Here is a 22,720-nt window from a genome sequence, read left to right on the forward strand (position 1 = left end):
TAAAAATTGTGATATACTGAGTGTGTAAAAAAATTTACATTGACAATACCACTACCTTTAACCTCTTATAATTTTGTTTTCATAACTTCTTTTATTGTTTAACCACGCCATTATAAACAAAGTTATAAATCTAACATTCCGAGACTATGATATTAAATTGTAAAATATATTTTTTGTAATCAATATATAAAAAATTAAATTAAATTATTGATTTTATTTATTTAAATTTAATTAGTATAAGAATTATGAAAAAAACCGTAGGGTGCACCGTTGATATTCATTTATTTGGTTTGATATTTGAGCCCAAAAAATCAAACACTTGAATTCTCACTCACTCACTTCACAAGACGCAAGTGACACCGTCACCTCTCTCTCTCTCTCTCTCTCTCTCTCTCTCCAGATCTCTTCGCTTTGACCATTTTCGTGGAGAGAGTAAATGAGCACAAAAACAAAGGCTTATGTATTTGTCTTTCTAACCCTTTTCAAATTTCCCATAAATTTTTACTCTTGTTTCGATTTACGGAACAATTATAATAATAATATCCTTAAATTCTGTACATTGGATAATGGGTGTTTCTTTGGTCTGATTCATAAAAATGTCGCAAAGGGTTATCCTCGTCAACAAGTAAGACTCTTGGGCTTCTGAGTTAAGGGTTTTCTCGTTTCGGGTAAGATCTTGAATCTCTCTGTTGAATATTCTGTATTGTGTTAGTTTTGTTGAAATTGATTTGTAGATTTGAGATTTGGGTTTTTGAGTTGGGAGAATTTGGTTGTGAAAAAATGTTTTTTTTTTTTCACTCTTAGTGTTGTAAAGTGATGTTTTTTTTGTTTTATTGTGATAGGAAAGGAGGGATTTTGAGATGGAGAAAAAACGTTCCAAGGGAAGTTTCCTTAGTTTGTTTGATTGGAATGCCAAATCTCGGAAGAAGCTTGTTTGGAACAATCCAACCTTACCTGGTAATGTCATTCATGTCATGTTTCTCTTTCATGTTCCTTTTTGTTGTTATTGCTTTCTTGTCATGTTCATCTATTTAGGAATTGTTTGGATTGACTAATTTGAGTTTATCCATAAGCCCTTTTCAGTTTTCTTCTTCTTTCTATCACCTCTCTAGAATAGCTTATGAAAATAATTTATAGTTTATACTTTATAGTTTATAACAAATTGTTTAACTTGAGTCTCGAGTAGAATTGATTCTGCATTCCATAATTGATTATATTTGAAGCTAGAATTTGTAGCTTGAGCCTAAACGTGATTTTTACTATGAAATTTATTTTTTGTAAGAATTTATCCAAACATAAATCACTTTTCCTTTAACTCACTTTTATTCAGAAATCATAATCAATTTTTTTCGCCGCAAAACCAAAGATACACTTAATGATAGGTATTTACTTAGGCTTTTATCCAAACAGACCCTTAATATTGTTCTTCAAATGCCTGAGTTTGATATGCCTATTCTAAAGGTTTCTGTTACATCTACTGCAGAGGTTTCAAAGCATGGAAAGGAAAATCTAGAGAATTTGCCAGACTCGCAGTTCTATAGGGTGTGAATTTTTTCCCCACTTTTTGCTGTATTTTTTTGTTGTTGGAATTTTCATATAGTTTTTGTTTGATTTATTTTTCGGTTTGGTGATTATATTTTTTTTAGATAAAGGGGGATGAGAATGGAGCAAGTCCGAGTGATATTGCAAGTAGTGATTTTAACTGCGCCGTATCAGGTTGTAGTGATGAAGGGTGTGGTAGTAAAGCCCCTGGGTTAGTAGCAAGACTCATGGGTTTGGATTCGTTGCCGACTTCAGAAGTCGGTGAGCTTTCCGGCGCTTCATTTTACAGCTCCAACTCTCATGGAGGTTCTCGTTATAATGCGGGTGATCTTCGTTTCACAGATGACTTCCGTCGCGCCGACTACTTAAACACACCACTTAAGCTGGAGAAGTCTTCTTGGGATGCCATGGAATCAAAGGCACGTAAAATGGAAAACCGGCCAATGAAGAGATTTCAAACTGAAATGTTGCCTCCAAAGTCGGCTAAACCCATTCCCGTTACTCACAATAGATTATTGTCTCCCATCAAGAGTAATGGTTTTCTGCCGTCGAAGAATGCAGCTCACATAATGGAGGCGGCTGCCAAAATAATTGATGGAAGCCCTCAGCCATATACGAGGAATCGAATGCTATCATCCGGGTCTTCATCTGTTCCCATAAGAATTCTTGATTTGAAAGAGAGATTGGAAGCTGCACAATATGCACCCGGAAAGCTAGCGGATCAGAACAATACCAACCCTTCAAATTACAAACCTAGTGAGAGGAGCTCTAATCTGTACAAGTCTACATCGGCATTCAAGGGTTCAAGAGATTCTGAAAAACGAAGTTCGTGTCATTTAACAAGTAAAGGAAAATCAGGTTCTCTTGCAATGGCATCAAAAACCAATGCTCAAAGCCGAGATACATTGGTTTCAAATGGAAATAGGAAATATATGAGGCAGAAAGAACAGAATGATATAAAGTCAAACCAGCCCACAAGGAACCAGAAATCAATTGTAAACCGAGCGTTGCCGCAGAAAACAAATGCAAAACGTAATAGCAATGTGCTGGTACAGAATGATCAAAAGCAAAACAGCATGATTTCTAAAGGTAAATCAGCCTCGAAAATAGATTCAAACAAGCCAACAACACGAGGTTCTTCTTCTGAAAGTTCTACTGGAATCAGAAAGGCAACAAACAAGGGTGCTACAAATGTCAATCTTCCGCCTAAAAGGTCAAGCTCTAGGGCAACTGATAACCGAAAGGAGTTTCCCCCGTCCAAATCACAAAGTGTTTCCCAAAAGAAAAAGTATAACAGCAGAAGTGTTCACGAGGCAAGAAGTCCTGATCATGCAAGAAATGATTGCGAAAGCAAGTCCATAAAATGCAATTTTACAACTGATGGAAGTGTTGCTCAGAATGCATTTAACATGAATGAAAGCAGTGATGTTATTTCATTTACATTTACTTCTCCCTTGAGGAAAAACACGGTGGAGACACTATCCTCTTCTGACCAAGTGACGGAAACCAGAACTAGATTTGGTGTCGACTCTCTTGGGCATAGTGATAATCTTCATCCCAAAAAATTATCACTATCTCCGACACATATGATAGATAGTGATGCATTGAGTGTTCTGTTGGAGCAAAAGCTGCAAGAGTTAACATCGAGACTTAACTTGCCTCAATGTACCCTAGCCTCGGAAGAGCCTTCTACTGGTTTGAAATCTAGTTTGCAAGATAAAACATCCAGTATGGTAAACACCACAGCTAAGGAACAGGATGAAATGTTCAGTGATGAACTTAATAGAATGCATAGCTATCGATTTTATTCAAGTGATGAGCCAGCGCTTAACATGAATCAGCAACTGCAGGTATATATTTTCATAAACATTTTCAGCTTCATCTGTATCGGTCTTCATCTCAAGTAGTACTTATTGATTTAGCATTTTGCTTGCTTCGTACTCAATCACTTGTACAGACATTGGAATTAAGGGAAGATCCTAGGTATAGCAGCAACAATGAAAGTGGAAATGATCTAGGTTGTCAACATTCCAACGCGGATACAAACTTTCAAGCTCCTTCTGTCAGTGAAAGTTACATGGATAGTGAAGACAGTACATACGGTAATGTTCATCTTTCCCTTCCGATGAGCCTTATTTGCTTAGAGCTCAAAGCAAAATCTCATTAGTCTTTTATTTATTTTTCAAATATCAGTTGTTTAATATCCTTTATGTTGTTACATGTGTGTTACACTTACAAACTTGCTAACACATTAGATTGTTCATCAATGTTTGGTGTAAACAAAATTCTGAGAAATTTGTTGCTTTTTCGTAGCATAAGTAAAAATAAAAATCGTATTTTGCCAATCAGTTTCTCCTGTTTTCAGGCAGCACGGTTTATTCTTCCATGCAAGATGAAGAAGTATCTAATATTTCCCAGATAAACAACGGGTCTGAATCATTTGAAAATGAAGTGACTTCGTCAGAGCAAAGCTCTTCCGTATCTACCGTGCGCAACATGTCTGTCACACAAATAATCAGAATACCGAACATGGTAGATTTTAAAAGATCAGGCATTATGGAACTTGATTATGTACATAACATACTCAGCAATGCAGAGTTTCTGGCAGAAGAATTCATCATGGGTCGAACTAGCACTGTCATAATGCCAAATCTCTTCGATCTGTTGGAGAATCATAGTACCGGAACAACAACATATTGTGGAGAGGAAGAGTACTCTAAGCTTGAAAGGAAGGTTTTATTCGACTATGTGAGTGAATGCTTAGAGTTGAGATGTGAAAAAGCTTTTGTTGGAACTTGCAAATCAAGGCCTAGATGGATGACATCGACGACTCAGAGGAAGAACATGTTGGCAGAAGAATTGTACAAAGAGATGTTGAGTTTTAGGAACATGGAAGATGTTATGGCAGATGAACTTTTGAGCAATGACATGAGTAATGGATATGGGAAATGGCTTGACTTTGAAATTGAAGCATTTGAAGAAGGGTTAGAGGTTGAAGAGGACATACTAGAATCTTTGATTGATGAATTGGTTTCTGATTTGTTGGTTCTTTAGCTAACCATTGGTAGATTCCATTTTTTAAAATTATAAATTGTAGTATGTAATGATTATGAAGTAAAGTTGTTAATACCATTAATTGAAATTCTGAAAAAAAACTCAGCAGTAGAACATAACATAATAACATCTACTCAGTTTCATGTTCAAATTACGCCGAGTGCTAACAATTCTTGTGTTATGTCAATTCATACAGAGTTTTGTTCTGACTTTAAATGAATATCTGATATTGAATGGTCAGAAAAACAACTTATGGCGTCTATTTGGAGTTTTTTGGTTGATGTGGTTTGGATGGGAGGGTGAGACCAATTGAAAATGACAAGATGGGTAGACCAAAGGGAAATGCTGAGCACATGGCTCCTCTGTTGTATTATTATGTAACAGAATGTGTCTTGTTGTTTCATCCACGATGTTAATGAGTCTCATATGAGATAATTATGTGCAGTTGACATTAACAACACGCCATGTGGTTTCTAACATTATTTTCTTCTTTCAGCTCTGCGTAGTCTTTATCACATCACTGTTGCTTATTTGCTTATTTGTCTTTTTCAAATGTACTTTCGTTTTCTTCTTCCAATGATGAATGATCACATCTAGGTACAACAAGACTAATATTAAAACTGCCTAAACCTAGCTGGATAGTAATTGGCAAGGGAAAAAATGTGACATTTATTTATTTAGGGAGTAGCTTAATGCACCTTATGTTTTACTTGTAGACATCATGAAAATACAATAATCCTCTTAAGTTTCACACACATCAAAATTTAATACATTTCTGAATCAGACTCTAAATCAATGAAAAAAATGATATGGAAATACATTTACTTATATCTTACGTGCTGTAGATACTTTTTTGGACACAAAAATTCAGTGCAAGTATGAATTAGGTCCTAACTCACAATTATTCTGGAGATACATCTTCGTAAACCTTACATAGATCCATTCTCGGACGCTCTTTGTTCAAAAACGCGTCAGAAGCCCTTCACCTTCTTCACTTCCTAAAACTCTCTCAAACCCCATTTTCTCAAACTCTCTCAAATTCCATTTTCTCAAACTTCCTCATATCACATTCAAGCAAGATCAAACATCCAACTTCAAGCAACAACAAGCATGCAAACTTTATTAAATTTATGTATAAATGTGTAGAAGTTGAGTTTTAGGTTATGAAATAGATAGATTTTACATATTTGATAGCTTATACTGTTAGTTCTGTGATTTTATGGTTAGCATTAATTTTGGTAAAACATGTATCACAGCAAGATGTCTTGACATGCTGGTCAGACATCACTGCAGACAAATGTTACGCATGATGTCGTGACATGTTATACTATACATCAATGCAGGTTTAGGTTTTACTTTTTGGAAGGTTTGATTTATTTTAATGAGAGATTCTTTGATATTTTATCTCTCATATTTTTGTATTACAAGAAGGATTTAGTTTGGAACAAGTGTTTCTTTCCCGCTGTATACTTGTTTTCTAAAATAGGATGTTGAGACATTTTAGGAAACATGTGATGTTTGTTCCTTATTTTAAGGAGAAGATTATGCAGAAGGTTTGCAGCTGCTACTTTGGATATTTGAATGAAGAAACCGAAGCTCATGCTCATGGGAGTCTATTTAAAAGAACAACCTAAACCTAATATGGTAACTAAGTCGTGCGATTGAGAAATTAGGGCTTTAGTTTGTTCATTGTGAGCCACTCTATTATGATCTTGACATTAGAGTTGGACTGAGTTTACGTTGTAATTTGTCAATTACTCATAAGATTTCAAGCAAGAGTGGATTGTGTGTCTTGGAAGCGTGTCTTCTATTTTTTATTGTCATTATTGTTGTCACTGTTGTGTGATTGAAGGGAAGTGATATGGGTCTCATATCTAAGAGTGTCTTACATAGAAATAGCACGGATGTGATTAGGTGAGAAGATTGTAAACCAGAGGTTGTTTATTTAGGCTTCAAACTAATAATGTTTTAGTAGATTTCCTTCCTGTCTTGGATGCCCCCAGAGTAGGTGATGTTGCACCAAATTGGTTTAACAATTACTTGTGTTATTTACTTTCAGCAACTTATTCTATCTGCATAATTATTAGTGTTGTTGTGACCGATATAATATCAGTGTCGTGACATCTGGTTCGACATCTGGTATTTATGTACTAGATTTTCAATAGGCATCAGAGCAGGAATCCCGTTCAGTTTTGGGTGAGCTCTAGGGAAGATATTTTCTGATACTATGGAAAAGGAATAAGGAAATACTAACAGACCACATGTTTTGGATGGAATCAACTATGACTACTAGAAGGCACATATGATGGCTTTTCTAAAATCTATGGATAGCAAAACATGGAAAGCTACTATCAAAGGTTGAGAACACCCTGTGGTGAAGGACAAAGATGAGAACACATCTGAAAAGGCAAAAGAGGACTGGTCTAAGGAAGAAGATGAACTTGCTCTTGAAAACTCCAAAGCTTTGAATACCCCATTCAATGGAGTTAACAAGAAAATATTCAGGTTAATAAACACTTATACTGTGGTCAAATATGCTTGGGAAATTCTCAGAACCACTCATGAAGGCACATCTAAAGCGAAGATGTCTAGACTTCAGCTTCTCACTACCAAACTTGAGAATCTAAAGATGAAAGATGATGAGAGAATTCATGCCTTTCACATGAATATTCTTGAAATAGAAAATTAATCTAGTGCCTTGGGAGAGAAGATGTCAGAAGAAAAACTGGTCAGAAAAATTCCCATATCTCTACCTAAGAGATTTGACATGAAGGTAACATCCATTGAAGAAGCTCAAGACATCAGCAGCATGAGAGTGAATGAACTTGTTGGGTCAATTCAAACATTTGAATCGGCTATTAGTGACAAATCTGAAAAGAAGAACAAGGGCATATAATTTTTATCCAACACTGAAGATGAAGAGGGACAATGTGACATGGACACTGATGAAGGAATGTCAAATGTCATTATATTATTTAGGAGGCAATTCAACAAAGTATTGAAGAGAATTGGCAGGAATTTAAGACCTAATGCCAATAACATCTCACTTGACACTAGAAATAACTATGACTTTCAGAGAAAAACTAGAACTGAAGAGAAGCCCAATCAAAGCAAAGAAATTCAGTGTCATTAACGTGAAGGCTTTGGGCACATTAGAGCACAGTGTCCTACATATCTCGAGAGACAACATAAGGAGTTGTCTATTTCTTGGTCAGATGATGATACATCTGAAAGTGAAACTGAGAATGAATCTGCTAAACTTGTAACTGCCTTAACTGTAAGGTGGGATTCTGATGAAGAGTTCTGTGTTGAAGAAATGTCTTATGATGAAATGACTGCCTCTTACAAAGAATTGTGCAACAAAAGTGAAGAGTCTCGTCAACAAGAAGAAAAACAAAAGGAAATCATAGCTCAACTGTAGACTGAAAAAGAAGAATGCTTAGCTGATATCTATGATCTCCAGGATGAAGTGACCTTGTTAACATCAAAGCTTGAAAATATGACCAAGTCCATAAGGATGTTGAACAATGAGTCTGATGTGTTGGATGTAATTCTTCAAGATGTAGAACGAGGTAGAAGAGCTAGTGGTATAAGGATTAATTATCAATCTTTAAAAAATAAAAAGAAAACCCATGTGATGAGATTTATACCTGCTGAAGTGAAGGATAAAAGCATAATGTCTGACCAAATATTACAACGTCCTGCCAGATCTCAGGAAACTCATACCAGAGCCAAGCTCCAGCCTTAGAAGTGTATTTACTGTGAAAAGTATGGTCACTTAAAATCATTCTGCTAAAGACTGTATAGGTATCCCAAACAGTCTCCTCAACTTAGGACTAATCATGTAAGGATTAAAACTAGAAAGGAGTGGAAAGTGAAGGATGTTGTCACTAATGAGGAATAGTCTCTCCAAATTGTCTTCTAATGTGCATCAAAGACCTCCATCCGACTGTTTTTAAGGTGCATGACAAACCCTTTCTCAAGAAATTGACTCGTTAAACAATTTACTCTCCATGCTTGAAACATACAACTTTCCTATGATGAGTGCTTGATTTTCTTGTTTGCATTTGATTAGAATATCAACAACTCCTTGAGGTGGAGTTTTTCTTTTATCAACAAGTCTTATATGCATTTATATTGAATCCTCAAAACTGACAACCCGTTTTTGATGAGTTGTCATGTGATTTGAACAACATGTCCATTACTAGTCATAAATACTTTCAAGTTCATTATTTATTGTTGTCATTATAAGAATGGGGTTATAGTTTGAATCACTCTCATTCTGAGCCATGTGTGCGTCATTGTATGTGTTGCCTTTGCTTCTTGCAACAAGTTTTTCTTTTACAATCATCTACATAGTGTTTAAACCTTTGAAAATATAGTTAGTTCTTCATATACATAAATGTTGAAAATATATAGCTTTTTGTACATGGGAGATTGTAATTGTAGCCTCACCAATAAAAGTCACAATCAAAGGAATAGAGGCAATTAAACATTCCAAATTGGACTTCTTGAAACAAAAACAGCTCAATGAAATCATTGGTGATAATGTAAGAATATGCAAGAAATGACTACAATTAATAATGAACTTGAAAGTATTTATGAAACAAAAACAGCTCAATGATAGAAAAATGCAAGAAATGACTACAATTAATAATGTCCAAACTTTATCCTAAACCTGAAGTCATTCTAATATAAGACTTATTATACCATTTCTCAAATGAAAGTCCATCACTTGCTTTAAATTTTACAGTTTGGTACATAAATAATGAAAAAATGTGTGTAAAAAACTACATATTTAGAGGCCACATCATAAACAAAACTTGGGTGATAACACCTATACACTCATGATAAAAGCAATGACTATTCTATCACCATAAGATCAAATAAAGGTAGATAAGATATTCTTCTTGAGTGTAAATTCATCTGCCTTTGGTGCACTTATTGACTGCATCATAAGAAAATTTTCAAATGTGCTCAGACAAGTTATGCAAATTACCATACAAAATAATAGCCTTAAAAGTTTTGAAATACTTCATGTTTTAAAAAACTTTACTGTCATTAATAAATTACCTTCCGAAGCATGCCCTCGAGACGTTGAATCTCGTTCTTCACGTAATCTTCACCCTTTTCCATATTGCTCTTCATAAGTTTTAAGTAGAGCTTGCCATGTCTGAAACAAAACAAAACAAAATAAACAATTCAAATTATAATACTTTACCAAACCAGAACAAAAAAGGATATCTGATGATATCATTCAAACCTTGCAGCAGAACCCTTAAGCATATTAACTTCCTCTTCAAGTTGGGAAAAGAGAATCTTCTTTTCATCGTCGTCGGCTATCACAAACTCCTTCACCAAGTCATCTAGAGATGCTACTATACCAGCCTAAAGCAAGAATGCTTAATCCATTTAGCTATCAAGTATATGATTCTAATATCTTTTGATACTAAACATGTTTTTTAAACTAACTTTAGAAGTAAGTTGACCCTGTTCATCACGGTTCGTGCCACATTTCTCATTAAAGAACGCTACGAAATCGTCCAATTCATGACCACCAGCATAATCTTCGCCAGTTTTATTGTTCTTTGGGAAGAACTTCAATGTGGGATAGGAAGTAACACCATACCTGTATTATTTTGATTTTTTAGTTTTAACATGGCTTAATCAGAAGACAAATGAAAATATGTTACAACACTCACTTCTCAGCCAAATCCTTGTATTCGTCAGCGTCGATATTAGCTATAACTACTTCTTCCTCCAACCTGAATACCGCGGCAACCTTTTCATAAGTCTAAATAAATAGTAAAACCAGTATTAGGATCAACCTTGACATAATCATAAGCAAGTAAAAATTACCAAATTATGTAGAAGTCTTAGACAAGAGAATATCCTTACATAAGCAAGAGCCTTGCAATGACCACACCTAAACAATAATGAATTTGTCAAGAATATAATATTGAAAATGAAGAAATAAACACCATATCATAAAGTTTCGGAAGATCGCATTATTCTATACATACCATGGTGCATAGAACTCCACTAGAACATCTTTTGTTTCATCTAAGACAATCTTATCAAAGTTATCAGGGGAGAGAACTACCACACTAGATGGAAGAGAAATTATCTTCACGTTGGTACCTACATTAACAATACTATGCTAAAAAAATATCGACGGAATGAAGTTTAAAAACATTCAAAATACTATGAAGAACATGATAGACGATTAACTACCAAGGCAACATATACTGTAATAGCAACGTTCTGTAAGACATGAATAAAATTGAAAAACAACATGAGATGGTTAGGTTATACTGCTAAGTATTCAGAACATTCACTCAAATGTGTAATTCAATGAGTAGAAAAGAAACTATTCACATAAATACCTGCTTCCATGTTTACAAAACCAGCAAGAGCTTCGGCGGTACGCGCGCCTTCAAACCTACAGAATACATTATTGTTAAGAACATGAAATTTTGTCACATTTTCTATTGTAAAAAGAAATATTAGAAAGGAAAGAAAATGAACAAAGTGCTAACTTCTTTGGTGTTAGTGATCCCTTGGGAAACCACAGAATTGATGGGTAACCATAAACTTTAAACTTAGTGCAAATGATTTTTTGCTCATCACAATCAACCTACAAAAATATTAATCATGGTCGATAAGAATATACATGAAACACCAACACACAGACACACTCGAACATCGTACACAACACAGACACGTCAATTTTAAAATATAAATAAATTAAACATAATCACACGTATTACAATAATATTAATTTCAAACACTGACACATGTCAGACCCATCACACACCTCAGAAACGTCGGTCCTACATATAAACCTAAGCGGAACATTTAGGTAAATCTCATCAGAGACATTAATTAACTAACCTTCCCAATCAAAATGGTATTGATTTTCTTAAAACTTGCTGCCAGTTTTTCATACTCCGGCGCAAGCTTCTTACAATGTCCACACCTAACATAAAAAAAGAACACAATTCGCATTTGAATCAGACCTTAGCATCAATACAAAATCGTATGCGATTTGATTCAATAATGAAAAATGTGTTATGACTATGAGATGAAATGTTTTACCAAGGAGCATAAAACTTGACGAGAACAGCACGATCATTGCCAACCTCTTTCTCGAAGGTGTCATCTGTGAGGACAACGACGTCGTTGGCTGAAGCGGTTGAGATTAGAAATTGCAGAATCAGTGATGCAATAACCAATATCATTGTAGAACTCCACATTGTTAGGTTAGTTTTGTTTCCAAATGAAAATGAAAAAACGGTTAGAGGAGTGTGAATGATGTGTATGAATGAATGCTCCAATGGATCGTTCGTATTATAAATGTTACTATTTCTGCAATGTGTTTTCTTTCTTTTCTGTTGGATTTGTTTCTCTCGTGTATTTTCTTCTTTTCGGTTCCAAATAAAATGTTGGTTTCAAATCATTAGAGAATGGGAATAAAATTATATTTTAGAGAATGTGATGCTGGAAACGATATGGGTTAATACATCTTTGCTTACTAAACTTAATTTAATGTTTTACTTTGCTCAATTATCTAATAATCACTACATTTTAGTCCCTTAAAAACAATTCAGTTAGACAATTTAATCTCTTCCGTTAACTTTTAAATTTAAATGCATTGGGTGAGATAATATTGTTGAGTGTCCACCATAGACTTTATTTAATTATACCGATAAATCATCAACATTTAATAATTTCCTTTCACTTTCAATTAGAACAATCAAATAAAATCAGTCGATCCTGCAAGTAACTCTTTTTAAAGATTAGCGCTTGTTTACTAAAATTTACGGTAAATAAATTGGCACGTCCAGTGGGGCCATTTTGTGCTAAACTTTCAAAAAAATCTTTTTATCATTGCATATTCCCTTTGTAAATTGTTCTTCATTCATAAAATGTTCTCAGTATTTGTGTATGCATGCATTTAAGAAGTGGAAAATCTCTGCCTAAAATGACAAATCCAATCATGGATAACCCTGCTTCTAACCCACAAAACTAACCTCAAAATATAGTGGAACCCCCGATCGGATCATCGACTGGAGATGCGGTCCTTTTAACTTCTGTTAGAACAATTGCACCTGCAGCGTTGACAACGGCAATATTGTCGACGCCATCACAGGGGGTGATACCCCCACAACAACCAGGGAGTCTCCCTTTTAACTCCATGGTTACAAGACCTATTTTGGGAGAACCCGGGTTACCATTTTCTTGGGGTTTTTCAATGCAGACGGGTAACAAAGAATACCCTTATGGCATGTCATTACCAATTATGGCAAACCTTCAAAATAGCGTGTCGACTTACGCAGATAACACAATGGATGCCATGCCACCTTACAATATAGATCAAACAGTGCCACCACCAAGAGGGATGAATTATATCGCTTAGGTGACTCCATCATGGAATACGACTGAAAAGTGCCAAATTATAGTTATTTTTGTATATAGTTTTGCGACAATTATCGTCTCTTTTTCCTCAACTTCGGCGTGAATACGTACATTTTTGTTATATTTATACATATTACGTATTCTTTGCGTTTTTTATTCATTTATGTAGCGTTTTCTAGTTTTATATTCATTTTGTAGGTATTGATGCGTATTTGGAGCATGAGCAATAAAGTGTCGAAGACACTGCTTCAAGCGCGCGATTTTGAGCAATTCATCGACGGATAAGGCTCAAATCAAAGAAGAGGAAATCATATATTTCATTGATAATTACTCATTTTTAGATAAAGCATTGAATAAGTTTTCCAACACTTCAAACTGGATGCAAATCGGAGTTACGATTCTCAAGTTATGGTTAAAATAAAAAGTTGATTTTCTGGTGTAGCACGCTAAGTGTGATCTGGGCGGTTTGGAAAGTGAATAAATAGGGAAAAACATATTTTTAGGGTATGTTTTGGGGTTTTCTTATTCCCAATCCATCACCAACCATTTTTTGGTAGAGAGAGCTTGAAAATAACTATATATGAAGCTTGCATACGGATGATCCGAGGTGGATTGATCATCGATCGGAGCCGACAATCCGTGAGATTTCCGGTTCATTTCTCTTTCTCTTTGTGTGTTCTCGATTTGTTTGGTTTTGTATATGTATTTACTTTGACCTCATGTGTATTTATCGCCCATTGTGTTATATTTAATCTACTTTACAAATCTTTGTCGATTGTTATCTTAGATATTTGCTTTGTGTTTGGGGTTTGGATTGCTATAGACATATACTGCTCAAATACTTATCTAGGATGAATATCTGTTAGTTTCTGAAATCTAGAGATAGATTTGGAGCTAACAATCACTTTTGTATTGAAGCTTAATCCTTTCGTATTCAAGTTTCGCACGAGAGATCACCGATGCGAGAATACGGTTGTTCTCGCAATTTGGGTTAGACATAATCTGAGTTGTGATATGTCTCGTAGTTGTTGCATAGATGGACACTGATGAAAGAGATACATGATGACATTGACGAGTGTTGTAGATTGAGTATAATTGGTCGATAGGTTTAAGTTTGTGAGGAGTGAGTATGTTCGCATGCTTAATGAGTTATTTCTTTCTAAAGAATGGATTTAATTTTTCATGTTCATATCTTTGTGCATTTAATCCATTTTAACCCAAGCTCGAAAGCATAGAAATCATTGAATGGCATTCTAACGGCCATTCTCTGTGGACACGATAAATTCTCTGAATAATATTTCCAAAACTTTTACTTGCCGCTTTACCGCTACAACAATGACATCCCTGATGGCCAAGAGGAAACAGAAGGATGAAAGTAACCATGAAATGGTTAATACTTTTAACCAGACAAATGAGTACTACATTCAACCCGTTGATTGCACATACTAACCAAAGTTATGAGTTGCTAGCCAATAAGATGGGTTGAATAGCCGATTTTATTTTGCGCTCCACAAATTCAGGCGCGACCAACCCCTTAAATCTCAAATGTTATGAAAGTCAAAACATCTGACAATGGGATGGCCCCTGTTAACCAAGGGAAACATTTTGGATTTTGACCTCCAAAAACTACCCCAAATAGGGAGGACGAAGAATACATAGGTCAGAATAATCTTAGGCCAACAATAGTAAATAAAAACCAAGATACTGACCAAATACTTAGAAATGTCCACAAAATAACTTGGGGGGACATAATAATATTACTGACTCGAACAAATTTTGGCCCAGAACGGCCTTAATGTCGACCTTCACAAACCTAACTTCGTTTCTCCCCTATCAGAATATGTTTGACAAACAAAACTCGAGGGATTAGAAACTAGGAAGCGAACGAATTAGCACAAATTGCTTAAGGCTATAAAGTCTCTAAAGAGGGACTGGAACAGTTTGTCGAGGTCAAGAATAATCTGATTGCGAGTGACTGTTACCCAAAGACATCATCAATGTTAAAGCTTAGGGGGATGAGTTTAGAGTTATACAAAACCTTGAGAGTCTTGAGTTATGTGATTATGGGAAATGAATTATTTAAGAAAAACCCTAAGGGAATTCTTCTTAAGTGTGTTGGCGAAAGAGAAACATATCTAGCAATTTCTAAAGTACATAGAGTATCATGTGGCTCTCATCAGGCAGGCCAAAAAATGAAATGGTTGTTGTTTCGACTCGATGTGTACTGGCCAACTATGCTAAAAGATTGCATAGATTTTGTGAAGGATTGGCAAGAATGCCAAAGGCATTCAGGTATCCAACATTCAGGTATCCAGCATTCAGGTATCCAGCATGTGCCTGCAAGTGAGTTACACTCAATAATAAATTTATGGCCTATCACAAAAGATTAAGGCTTAGTGTTTACAGGTAGAAAAGTGGTAGACTTTGCCTCAGAAACATGGTTTAAATTATTGACTTCAACACCCTATTATGCTTAAGCCATTGGCTAATTCGAAGCGGCCAACCAGGTTATAATTGATTTGATAAAAAAATCAGATAGGTCAAAAGCCAAAAAATTGGCATAAAACCTTAGACCAAGTGCTTTGGGCTAGGGGTGATCAAAACCAAACCAACTCAATAGAAAACCGCAAACCAAACCAAACCAAACCGAAACCGCAAAAAACCGCATTTGGTTCGGATTAGTTTGAGTCAGTTTTTACAAAACCGCACGGTTCGGTTCGGTTTGCGGTTTGTATTTTGTAAACCGAATCAAACCGCACTATGTTACAACCTAAATTTTACTAACTCACATCCAACCCAAACTTAAACTTATTATACATTAGCATTATGATTACGAACAATTTTCTCATCCTCACCCATATAATTTCAGTCCCGATCTTCTAAAATCTCTAATAACATTATCGCACCTTCTTTGCCACATACATCTTCCCTCTTCTTCTATAATCTCTACTCTCTTATATTCTTTCTTTTCCACCTTCTCATTTTTATGTAAATGTTCCGTATTTCAGTTTCGTTTTTATCGCATATCTTCTTCTCTAATCTCTCAACACTTTTTTTCTTTTTCACTTTCACTAATCTTTCGTCTCTTCTATTTTTTTGTCTCGTTATAATAATTTTTATATTGTTTTATGCTATTATTTTATGTTTAATATTCCACTTTTGTCTAATTTAATTTTTACATATTAAATGAAAATTTGTTGTCAAAATATGACGAGTTTTGTTGTTATTTGATAGTGTATGAATGTATAAATACAAAATTATGTTATCATCTATATGCGTATGTATGGCTCAATAAAATATTTGTAAAAAACCGAACCAACCGAACCGAACCAAACCGCATTAGTTTGGTTCGGATTTTTTTTAAAAGTCAACCGAACCAAACCAAACCACACTATTTTTTCTCTTGCGGTTCGGATGATTTTTTTCGTCAAACCGCCCAAACCGCACCGCGAGCACCCCTACTTTGGGCATGTCAAAACTCCCCTAAAGAGTTGACCAACTATACGCCATTTCGACTTACTTATGGGGACGATGTAGTGTTGCATGTATAAATATACCTTCAGTCATCCAGAATTCAAAGGCAGGCCAAAATACCAACTAAATATTATTGGGGTATGATGTTGGATGAATTGGTTAATGACAAAAAGGTTAAATCAAAAACCTTTGAGTTAGGTGACTGAAGAGACACTTTGAGTCTTTCATATTGAGCCTTTGCAACCTCTAGTTGGAGCTAAGTCAGCGAGATGAAGGTTAGAGATTTAGGAAGTTGAAAATCGGAGAAAATAGAGGATATGTAGTTAGATATCTGGAAATCCGATTTGTTAGGTTAAGAAGCTTCAAATTAGTGAATCGAAAAATGAATATTCTATCGTGAAAAATACGAAAATCAAATGTCAATTCGCACAATCAACAACTCTATTTCGAAACATATATAAGACATAAATGTTAAAATATTAAAAAATATAAAAGGTAAAAGACATAAATAGTTACCAATAATAAATATTAAAATAATACATAAAACATATATTTGTAATTGATACATTCATAAAAACACAACCTAAATTGTTCTTATTAAAAAATATTTATCATTAATATATCTAAATAAAACTACCTAAATTGTTCTTATTAAAAAATATTTATCATTAATATATCTAAATAAAACTAAAAAACAGTTATTATAAGAATTGTAAACGGGACAAATTGTTTAGTTGATATGATACAAAATGTAATTCTTTTATAATTATATTCTACCTGTATAATGTTTATATGAAGATAAGACTAGTTACGATTACAGTTCATCTAATTAATGTTATTTCGAAAAAATAACGAGAAATCTTTAACAATTGCTGAAATATGTAAAAAAAAAGAGAATGGGGTGTTGCGAGAATCGAACTCACGACCTCTCGCACCCGAAGCGAGAATCATACCACTAGACCAAACACCCGATTTGTTTTCCATTTCGTTGATTTTTTGATTATTTCATACAAACCACTCAGAGAGTTGCTCTTGCTTCCTTTTATCTCAAAAAAAATTTTAACTAGGGTTTCACTCACAAATTCCCGATTCAGATTTTTTCTTTTCCCCCTTTGTTTCAAATCAATCATCAACAAACACATTCACCCATCATTCAATTCAAAGTCTCTCTATAATCTCAATTCTTATTCAATTTTTGAACAAAGATGTCTAACACCAGCAACAATGTAAGTGCAGAATTCAAATCCACAATCATTTCGTAGATTAAAAGTTCAATTTTATTTTTTTTCAATTAAAAAAATTTATTCGTCAAATTCTTAATCTGATTTACTTGAATTAGGTCGCTGGGGTTGACAATACATTCAGAAGAAAATTCGATCGTGAAGAGTATCTCGAACGAGCTCGGGAGCGTGAGAGACAGGTAAGTTTATTCCGTTCCTCCGATACTGATTTTGATTTTTTGAATAGTTTTTGTTGGGTGATTGTGATTTTGTGTATTCAATGTTTAACAGGAGGAAGAGGGTAGAGCAAAACCTAAAGGTAATTTTTTTTTTACATTATATAATCTTTCTGCTGTTAGTTTTTGTGATTGAATATAATTGAATGATTTTGTTAGGGTTAAGGTTGTTTTAAAAGTTGAAGTATCATCGTGATGTATTGAGTATTAGCTTACATGATTTTGTTGGAACAGGTAAAGGACCTCCGGTGCAGAGGAAGCCCTTGAAACATAGGGATTTTGAAGTAAACCTTGAATCCCGCTTGGGAAAGACTCAGGTATGCTCTGCGGACACAGTTCAATGCCCACATTTCAAAAAATGTTTTTTCTTTTGATTTAGTCGAAAATATTTGTAAGGGTTTTGTGTTGTGGACTTTTAGATTATGGGGAGGCGTCAGCTGGTTCAAGATTTTGTTATGTCTTTTTGCTGTACTTATAAGTGTGCTTATTTTGCAGGTGGTAACGCCGGTTGCACCACTAAGCCAACAGGTACCTTTTATTTCATTTTGTTTTTGCGTAGTTTGAAATTGGAAAATATTATTCTTTTCTCATGTTGATACCCTGTTATTTTAATCGAGTAAATGGGAGAATTAGTCCTTGTGTCTGGAGAATACTCTCAAATTGGTCGTGACACTGGATATTTCAAAAGGGTCCCCAACTCTATTAAAATGTCAAGTTGCTCCGCATATATAACCACTTACTATAACCTACTATCAATGCTGTTCCAAACATTAATATTGAAGGATTAATATGAGTGAAATTTGACAGTGTCAAAAGACTTTTTTTGAAATATTCATACTCTCAGGAACCTATTTGAGTGTCCTACAGAGACAGACTAATTTGTCAGCTTACTACTCTTGTTAACCTTTGTTTCTTTTGTTGGGTAGGTGTTAGGACTTATAGGTGGTTAAGTGTTATGAGTTTTTCAACTGACTTTTAAACTTTGCTGGTTAAAAATATGGGCTCATCTGTCATTGAGTGCAATGTTTTCTAAATTCCTATGGACTTGTTGGTGTGTGTTTCATCATGTGTCTTGTATGTATAGTACCTTTGGGTTTAATAATCTATATTGCAGGCTGGATATTTCTGCTCAGTTTGTGAGTGTGTGGTGAAGGACTCTGCAAACTACTTGGATCATATCAATGGAAAGAAACGTATGTAGATTATTCTTTTGGCATGTTTCCTTTGATTTTTCAGTATATATGTTGCTTTAATTGCCTTCACTTTGCTCATGGTTATTCTTGCATTATCCCGCAGATCAAAGAGCGTTGGGCATGTCTATGCGAGCTGAACGTTCTTCTCTCAAACAGGTACAGTGATAGATACCAGAATATGAAATTAAAAAAGAAAAATACTGCATTGATATCGACAAATTCTGGCCTCTATATTAAAGTGATATCAGGTCCTAGGTTTTTAAAATAGCAAGAAGGAATTGTATTAATGTAAAACCATGCCTAAACAATTCACCTCCTCTCTTCTCATCCATCATATACTCTCTTTCTTGCAATTCACCTTCTGCTCCCACCCCTCTACTATAGCCTCTAGGTAGTGAGTCGTGTCTCTCTCAGGTAAGTTGCACCTCATAATCTTATCTGACCTTCGTCTCGTAAACTTTTTCATTAGGTTGGACCTTGAGTCCGTATCATTCAGCTTAAGTTACTCTTCTAGTCTATGAATTCTAACGACCATGCCCCTTTGACATTGCATGAAATATATATTTTTCTTCGCATGCATGTGTACCGTTGCATTTCATTTGGTTTCTGTAGTTTAATATGTGCTTCTGCATGACAGTTGTAAATTTTAATGATGAACACAGGTTCAGGAACGGTTTGAATCTCTTAAGAAACGTAAAGACATCGGAAGCTTTACAGAGCAAGGTAAAATCTATGATTATAAGGGAGTTGGCTATTTGTTAAATCAAATATTATAATTGTAAAATCTATATATTGTTGTGTTTCCTTTTTAGCCTGAAATTGTAGAAGTTCAACCGACCTTTCAATTAAGGTTGGTTGTGGATCCTTAACTAAAGTTTGGAAGTCATAGAACAATTTGGTAACATTTTAAATAGTATATAATATTTTGACTACTTCTAGGAGAGTAATATGTAAAATTTATAAGTATTCATGCTGAATTTTCAAGTTTTTTGATAGCACCCAGTCTATACTTATTGTTCCGTCACCTTAATGTGGAAATTGAATTTTACTTTTTTTGTAGATTTTGATGAAAGGATTTTAAAACAGCAACAAGAAGAGGAAGAAAGAAAGCGACTGCGTCGGGAAAAGAAAAAAGAAAAGGTCAGAACTGTGCAGATTAAAGTTTCGTATTTTCAATTACTACGGATGCAAAATCTTGGAAAAATCCTTTTTCTCTCCTCCCATTTCTAACTTTGTATTCTCTGTTTTTGTTTGATTAATATGTCTTTAGTTAACTGTTAATGAACTCATCTATATTTCTAAAAATTATTTTTAATTATATTTTAATAAGCCTAGATTCCTTTTTTCACAAAGCAGCAACTAACTAATGTTCAATTTTGGATTCAGAAGATGGAGGCAGTTGAAGAACCAGAAATCGATCCTGACGTTGCTGCCTTGATGGGGTTTGGAGGTTTCCGGTCATCCAACAAAAAGTGAAATTCTTATACGTGCAGGATGAGTCGTGTATGAGATTTTGAGCAATTTTGTGCAGCTGAATCTGGAAGCAAATTGTTTAGTTCTGGGTTGCTTAAGAATGAATCTATGGTCAAAAGAAAAATAGTGGGATCAAAGCTGGTCCATAGTGTTATATTCATTCACAAGATTCCTTTGTTTACTGCATATTTCTTCTAACATGATGTACACCTTAGCCCTCTCATAATTATACATGTTAACTTGATAATTTTCTAGCCAGAATAATAGAGCTGTTATTTGCAACATGCTAAACTACAACCAGTTGCTTCACGATAAGAGTGTTGAATCTTCACTTTCCACTTCATTTGCGTTAATCTCAACAAAAAAAATCTTCTGCACCAAGCTGCAATTTGTGGGACAATCTTCTCACCTCTACTAAGGAAGTTTGCCACAATAAAAAGTTGACATTCAACTTCATTGCAGTAAAATCCAAACATTGATCAAAAATATTGAAAACCCTCCAAACCAGATGAAGGCGCGACAATCTGCTCAGATTTTGTTTATTTTTTCATACATAAAGACAATATCTGGTTATATATCTACCGGTTTTCAATACAAGTAAACATTATACCTGTCAAATATTTTAATATAACCAAACAAAAAAGCAGAAAAATATATATTGAAAAAGAAGCAAGATTGATAAGCAAAAATGAAAGTTGGATGTTGATAGCCAAACTGTTTTTCTGCAAAATATTGCTTGGAAATTAAAGTAACATTAACAAGTAATTATTATTTTTCTCTTGTCAAAAAGAAGTATTTTCTTTAGCCAAAAGGAAATATGAGATGTCATTTTGTTTTGAATGAGTGACGAGGGAAAATAAAGTTTTCGAATAATTAAGGTGTATGAAGTTTTACCAACACAAAAAGGAAAATATTAAATCAAAACATACAAAATTGGAGATGCGGGGTATCGATCCCCGTACCTCTCGCATGCTAAGCGAGCGCTCTACCATCTGAGCTACATCCCCATATGAGGTTAAACTCTAATGGAACTTTTTAATAGTGGAACTTAAGGTTATTGAATTTGAACTATAGGTTGTTCTTAAGGAAGAAACTCGACATTGTCTTGTTATTGAGGGATGTTAAGAGTAACATATTGTTTATTTTAGGGTTTGTTTTTTAAACAAAGATAGGTACAAAAAATTAACATTGTTAGTAGTAGTATCTGAAGGATAGAAAAACACTTAGAAAGGGGGGGGTTTGAATAAGTGTAGCTTTAAAAACTTGACAGATAAAAATAAATTGCACAGTTATTTTTATCCTGGTTCGTTGTTAACTAAACTACTCCAGTCCACCCCCGCAGAGATGATTTACCTCAACTGAGGATTTAATCCACTAATCGCACGGATTACAATGGTTCTCCACTTAGTCAGCAACTAAGTCTTCCAGAGTCTTCTGATCACACACTGATCACTCCAGGAACAACTGCTTAGATACCCTCTAAGACTTTCTAGAGTATACTGATCCACACGATCACTCTAGTTACAACCTGCTTAGATAACCTCTAAGACTTCCTAGAGTATTCTGATCCACACGATCACTCTAGTTCCTTACAACTTAATGTAATCAATTCTAAGAGTATTACAATTGCTTCTTAAAAGCTATAATCACAAACTGTGATATTTCTCTTAACGTTTAAGCTTAATCTCACTAAGATATTACAACAGCAATGTAGTGAGCTTTGATGAAGATGAAGATTCTGAGCTTTGAGTAGAACAGAGTTTCAGCAAGTTAATGTAGGTTGTTTTTGTTCAGAATCGTTAACCTTGCTTCTCATCAGAACTTCATATTTATAGGCGTTGGAGAAGATGACCGTTGAGTGCATTTAATGCTTTGCGTGTTCCGTACAGCATCGCATTTAATGTTATACGCTTTTGTCAACTACCTCGAGCCTTGTTCACGCTGTGTCTACTGACGTAGCCTATAATAGCTTTTAACGTTCCTTTTGTCAGTCAGCGTAGCTTGCCACTTGTACTTCCTTCTGATCTGATGTTTGAGAATACAACGTTTGAATATCATCAGAGTCAAACAGCTTGGTGCAAAGCATCTTCTGATCTTCTGACCTTGAAGT

The 22,720-nt window shown here is 34.7% G+C and overlaps 3 protein-coding genes and 2 non-coding genes across 6 annotated transcripts; 2 read left to right on the plus strand and 3 right to left on the minus strand.

Annotated features, from left to right (window-relative positions):
- Window positions 1-318: 318 nt before the first annotated feature.
- LOC131610524 (uncharacterized) lies at window positions 319-5,086 on the plus strand. Its single transcript, XM_058882488.1, has 6 exons — window positions 319-668; window positions 843-957; window positions 1,484-1,542; window positions 1,647-3,392; window positions 3,500-3,644; window positions 3,908-5,086. Exons 2-6 carry the CDS (start codon window positions 861-863, stop codon window positions 4,594-4,596), a joined length of 2,736 nt encoding a protein of 911 aa, XP_058738471.1. The 5' UTR covers window positions 319-668; window positions 843-860; the 3' UTR covers window positions 4,597-5,086.
- Window positions 5,087-9,316: 4,230 nt separating this feature from the next.
- On the minus strand, window positions 9,317-11,876 carry LOC131612794 (probable protein disulfide-isomerase A6). 2 transcript variants are annotated; one of them, XM_058884541.1, is made up of 11 exons: window positions 11,695-11,876; window positions 11,491-11,575; window positions 11,136-11,233; window positions 10,983-11,038; window positions 10,620-10,737; window positions 10,495-10,522; window positions 10,299-10,390; window positions 10,069-10,225; window positions 9,889-9,984; window positions 9,670-9,723; window positions 9,317-9,544 (listed from the first exon to the last, which is right to left on the minus strand). In XM_058884541.1, the coding sequence occupies exons 1-11, from the start codon at window positions 11,850-11,852 to the stop codon at window positions 9,479-9,481; spliced, it is 1,008 nt and encodes a 335-aa protein (XP_058740524.1). In that variant the 5' UTR covers window positions 11,853-11,876; the 3' UTR covers window positions 9,317-9,478. The 2 variants fall into 2 exon arrangements, with proteins under 2 accessions (XP_058740524.1, XP_058740523.1); XM_058884540.1 differs by having other exon boundaries at window positions 9,670-9,769; window positions 9,860-9,984.
- A 5,510-nt stretch (window positions 11,877-17,386) lies between these two features.
- Window positions 17,387-17,458, minus strand: TRNAP-CGG (transfer RNA proline (anticodon CGG)). The gene has a single exon. It is a non-coding gene; the product is annotated as a tRNA-Pro (tRNA).
- A 95-nt stretch (window positions 17,459-17,553) lies between these two features.
- Window positions 17,554-20,892, plus strand: LOC131612795 (uncharacterized). Its single transcript, XM_058884542.1, has 10 exons — window positions 17,554-17,714; window positions 17,828-17,908; window positions 18,000-18,027; window positions 18,179-18,261; window positions 18,440-18,472; window positions 19,059-19,137; window positions 19,241-19,293; window positions 19,800-19,860; window positions 20,198-20,277; window positions 20,524-20,892. Exons 1-10 carry the CDS (start codon window positions 17,694-17,696, stop codon window positions 20,611-20,613), a joined length of 609 nt encoding a protein of 202 aa, XP_058740525.1. The 5' UTR covers window positions 17,554-17,693; the 3' UTR covers window positions 20,614-20,892.
- A 652-nt stretch (window positions 20,893-21,544) lies between these two features.
- TRNAA-AGC (transfer RNA alanine (anticodon AGC)) lies at window positions 21,545-21,617 on the minus strand. The gene has a single exon. It is a non-coding gene; the product is annotated as a tRNA-Ala (tRNA).
- Window positions 21,618-22,720: the final 1,103 nt, after the last annotated feature.

This window comes from Vicia villosa, linkage group LG6 (genome assembly GCF_029867415.1).
Source record: "Vicia villosa cultivar HV-30 ecotype Madison, WI linkage group LG6, Vvil1.0, whole genome shotgun sequence".
Lineage (NCBI taxonomy): Eukaryota > Viridiplantae > Streptophyta > Magnoliopsida > Fabales > Fabaceae > Vicia > Vicia villosa.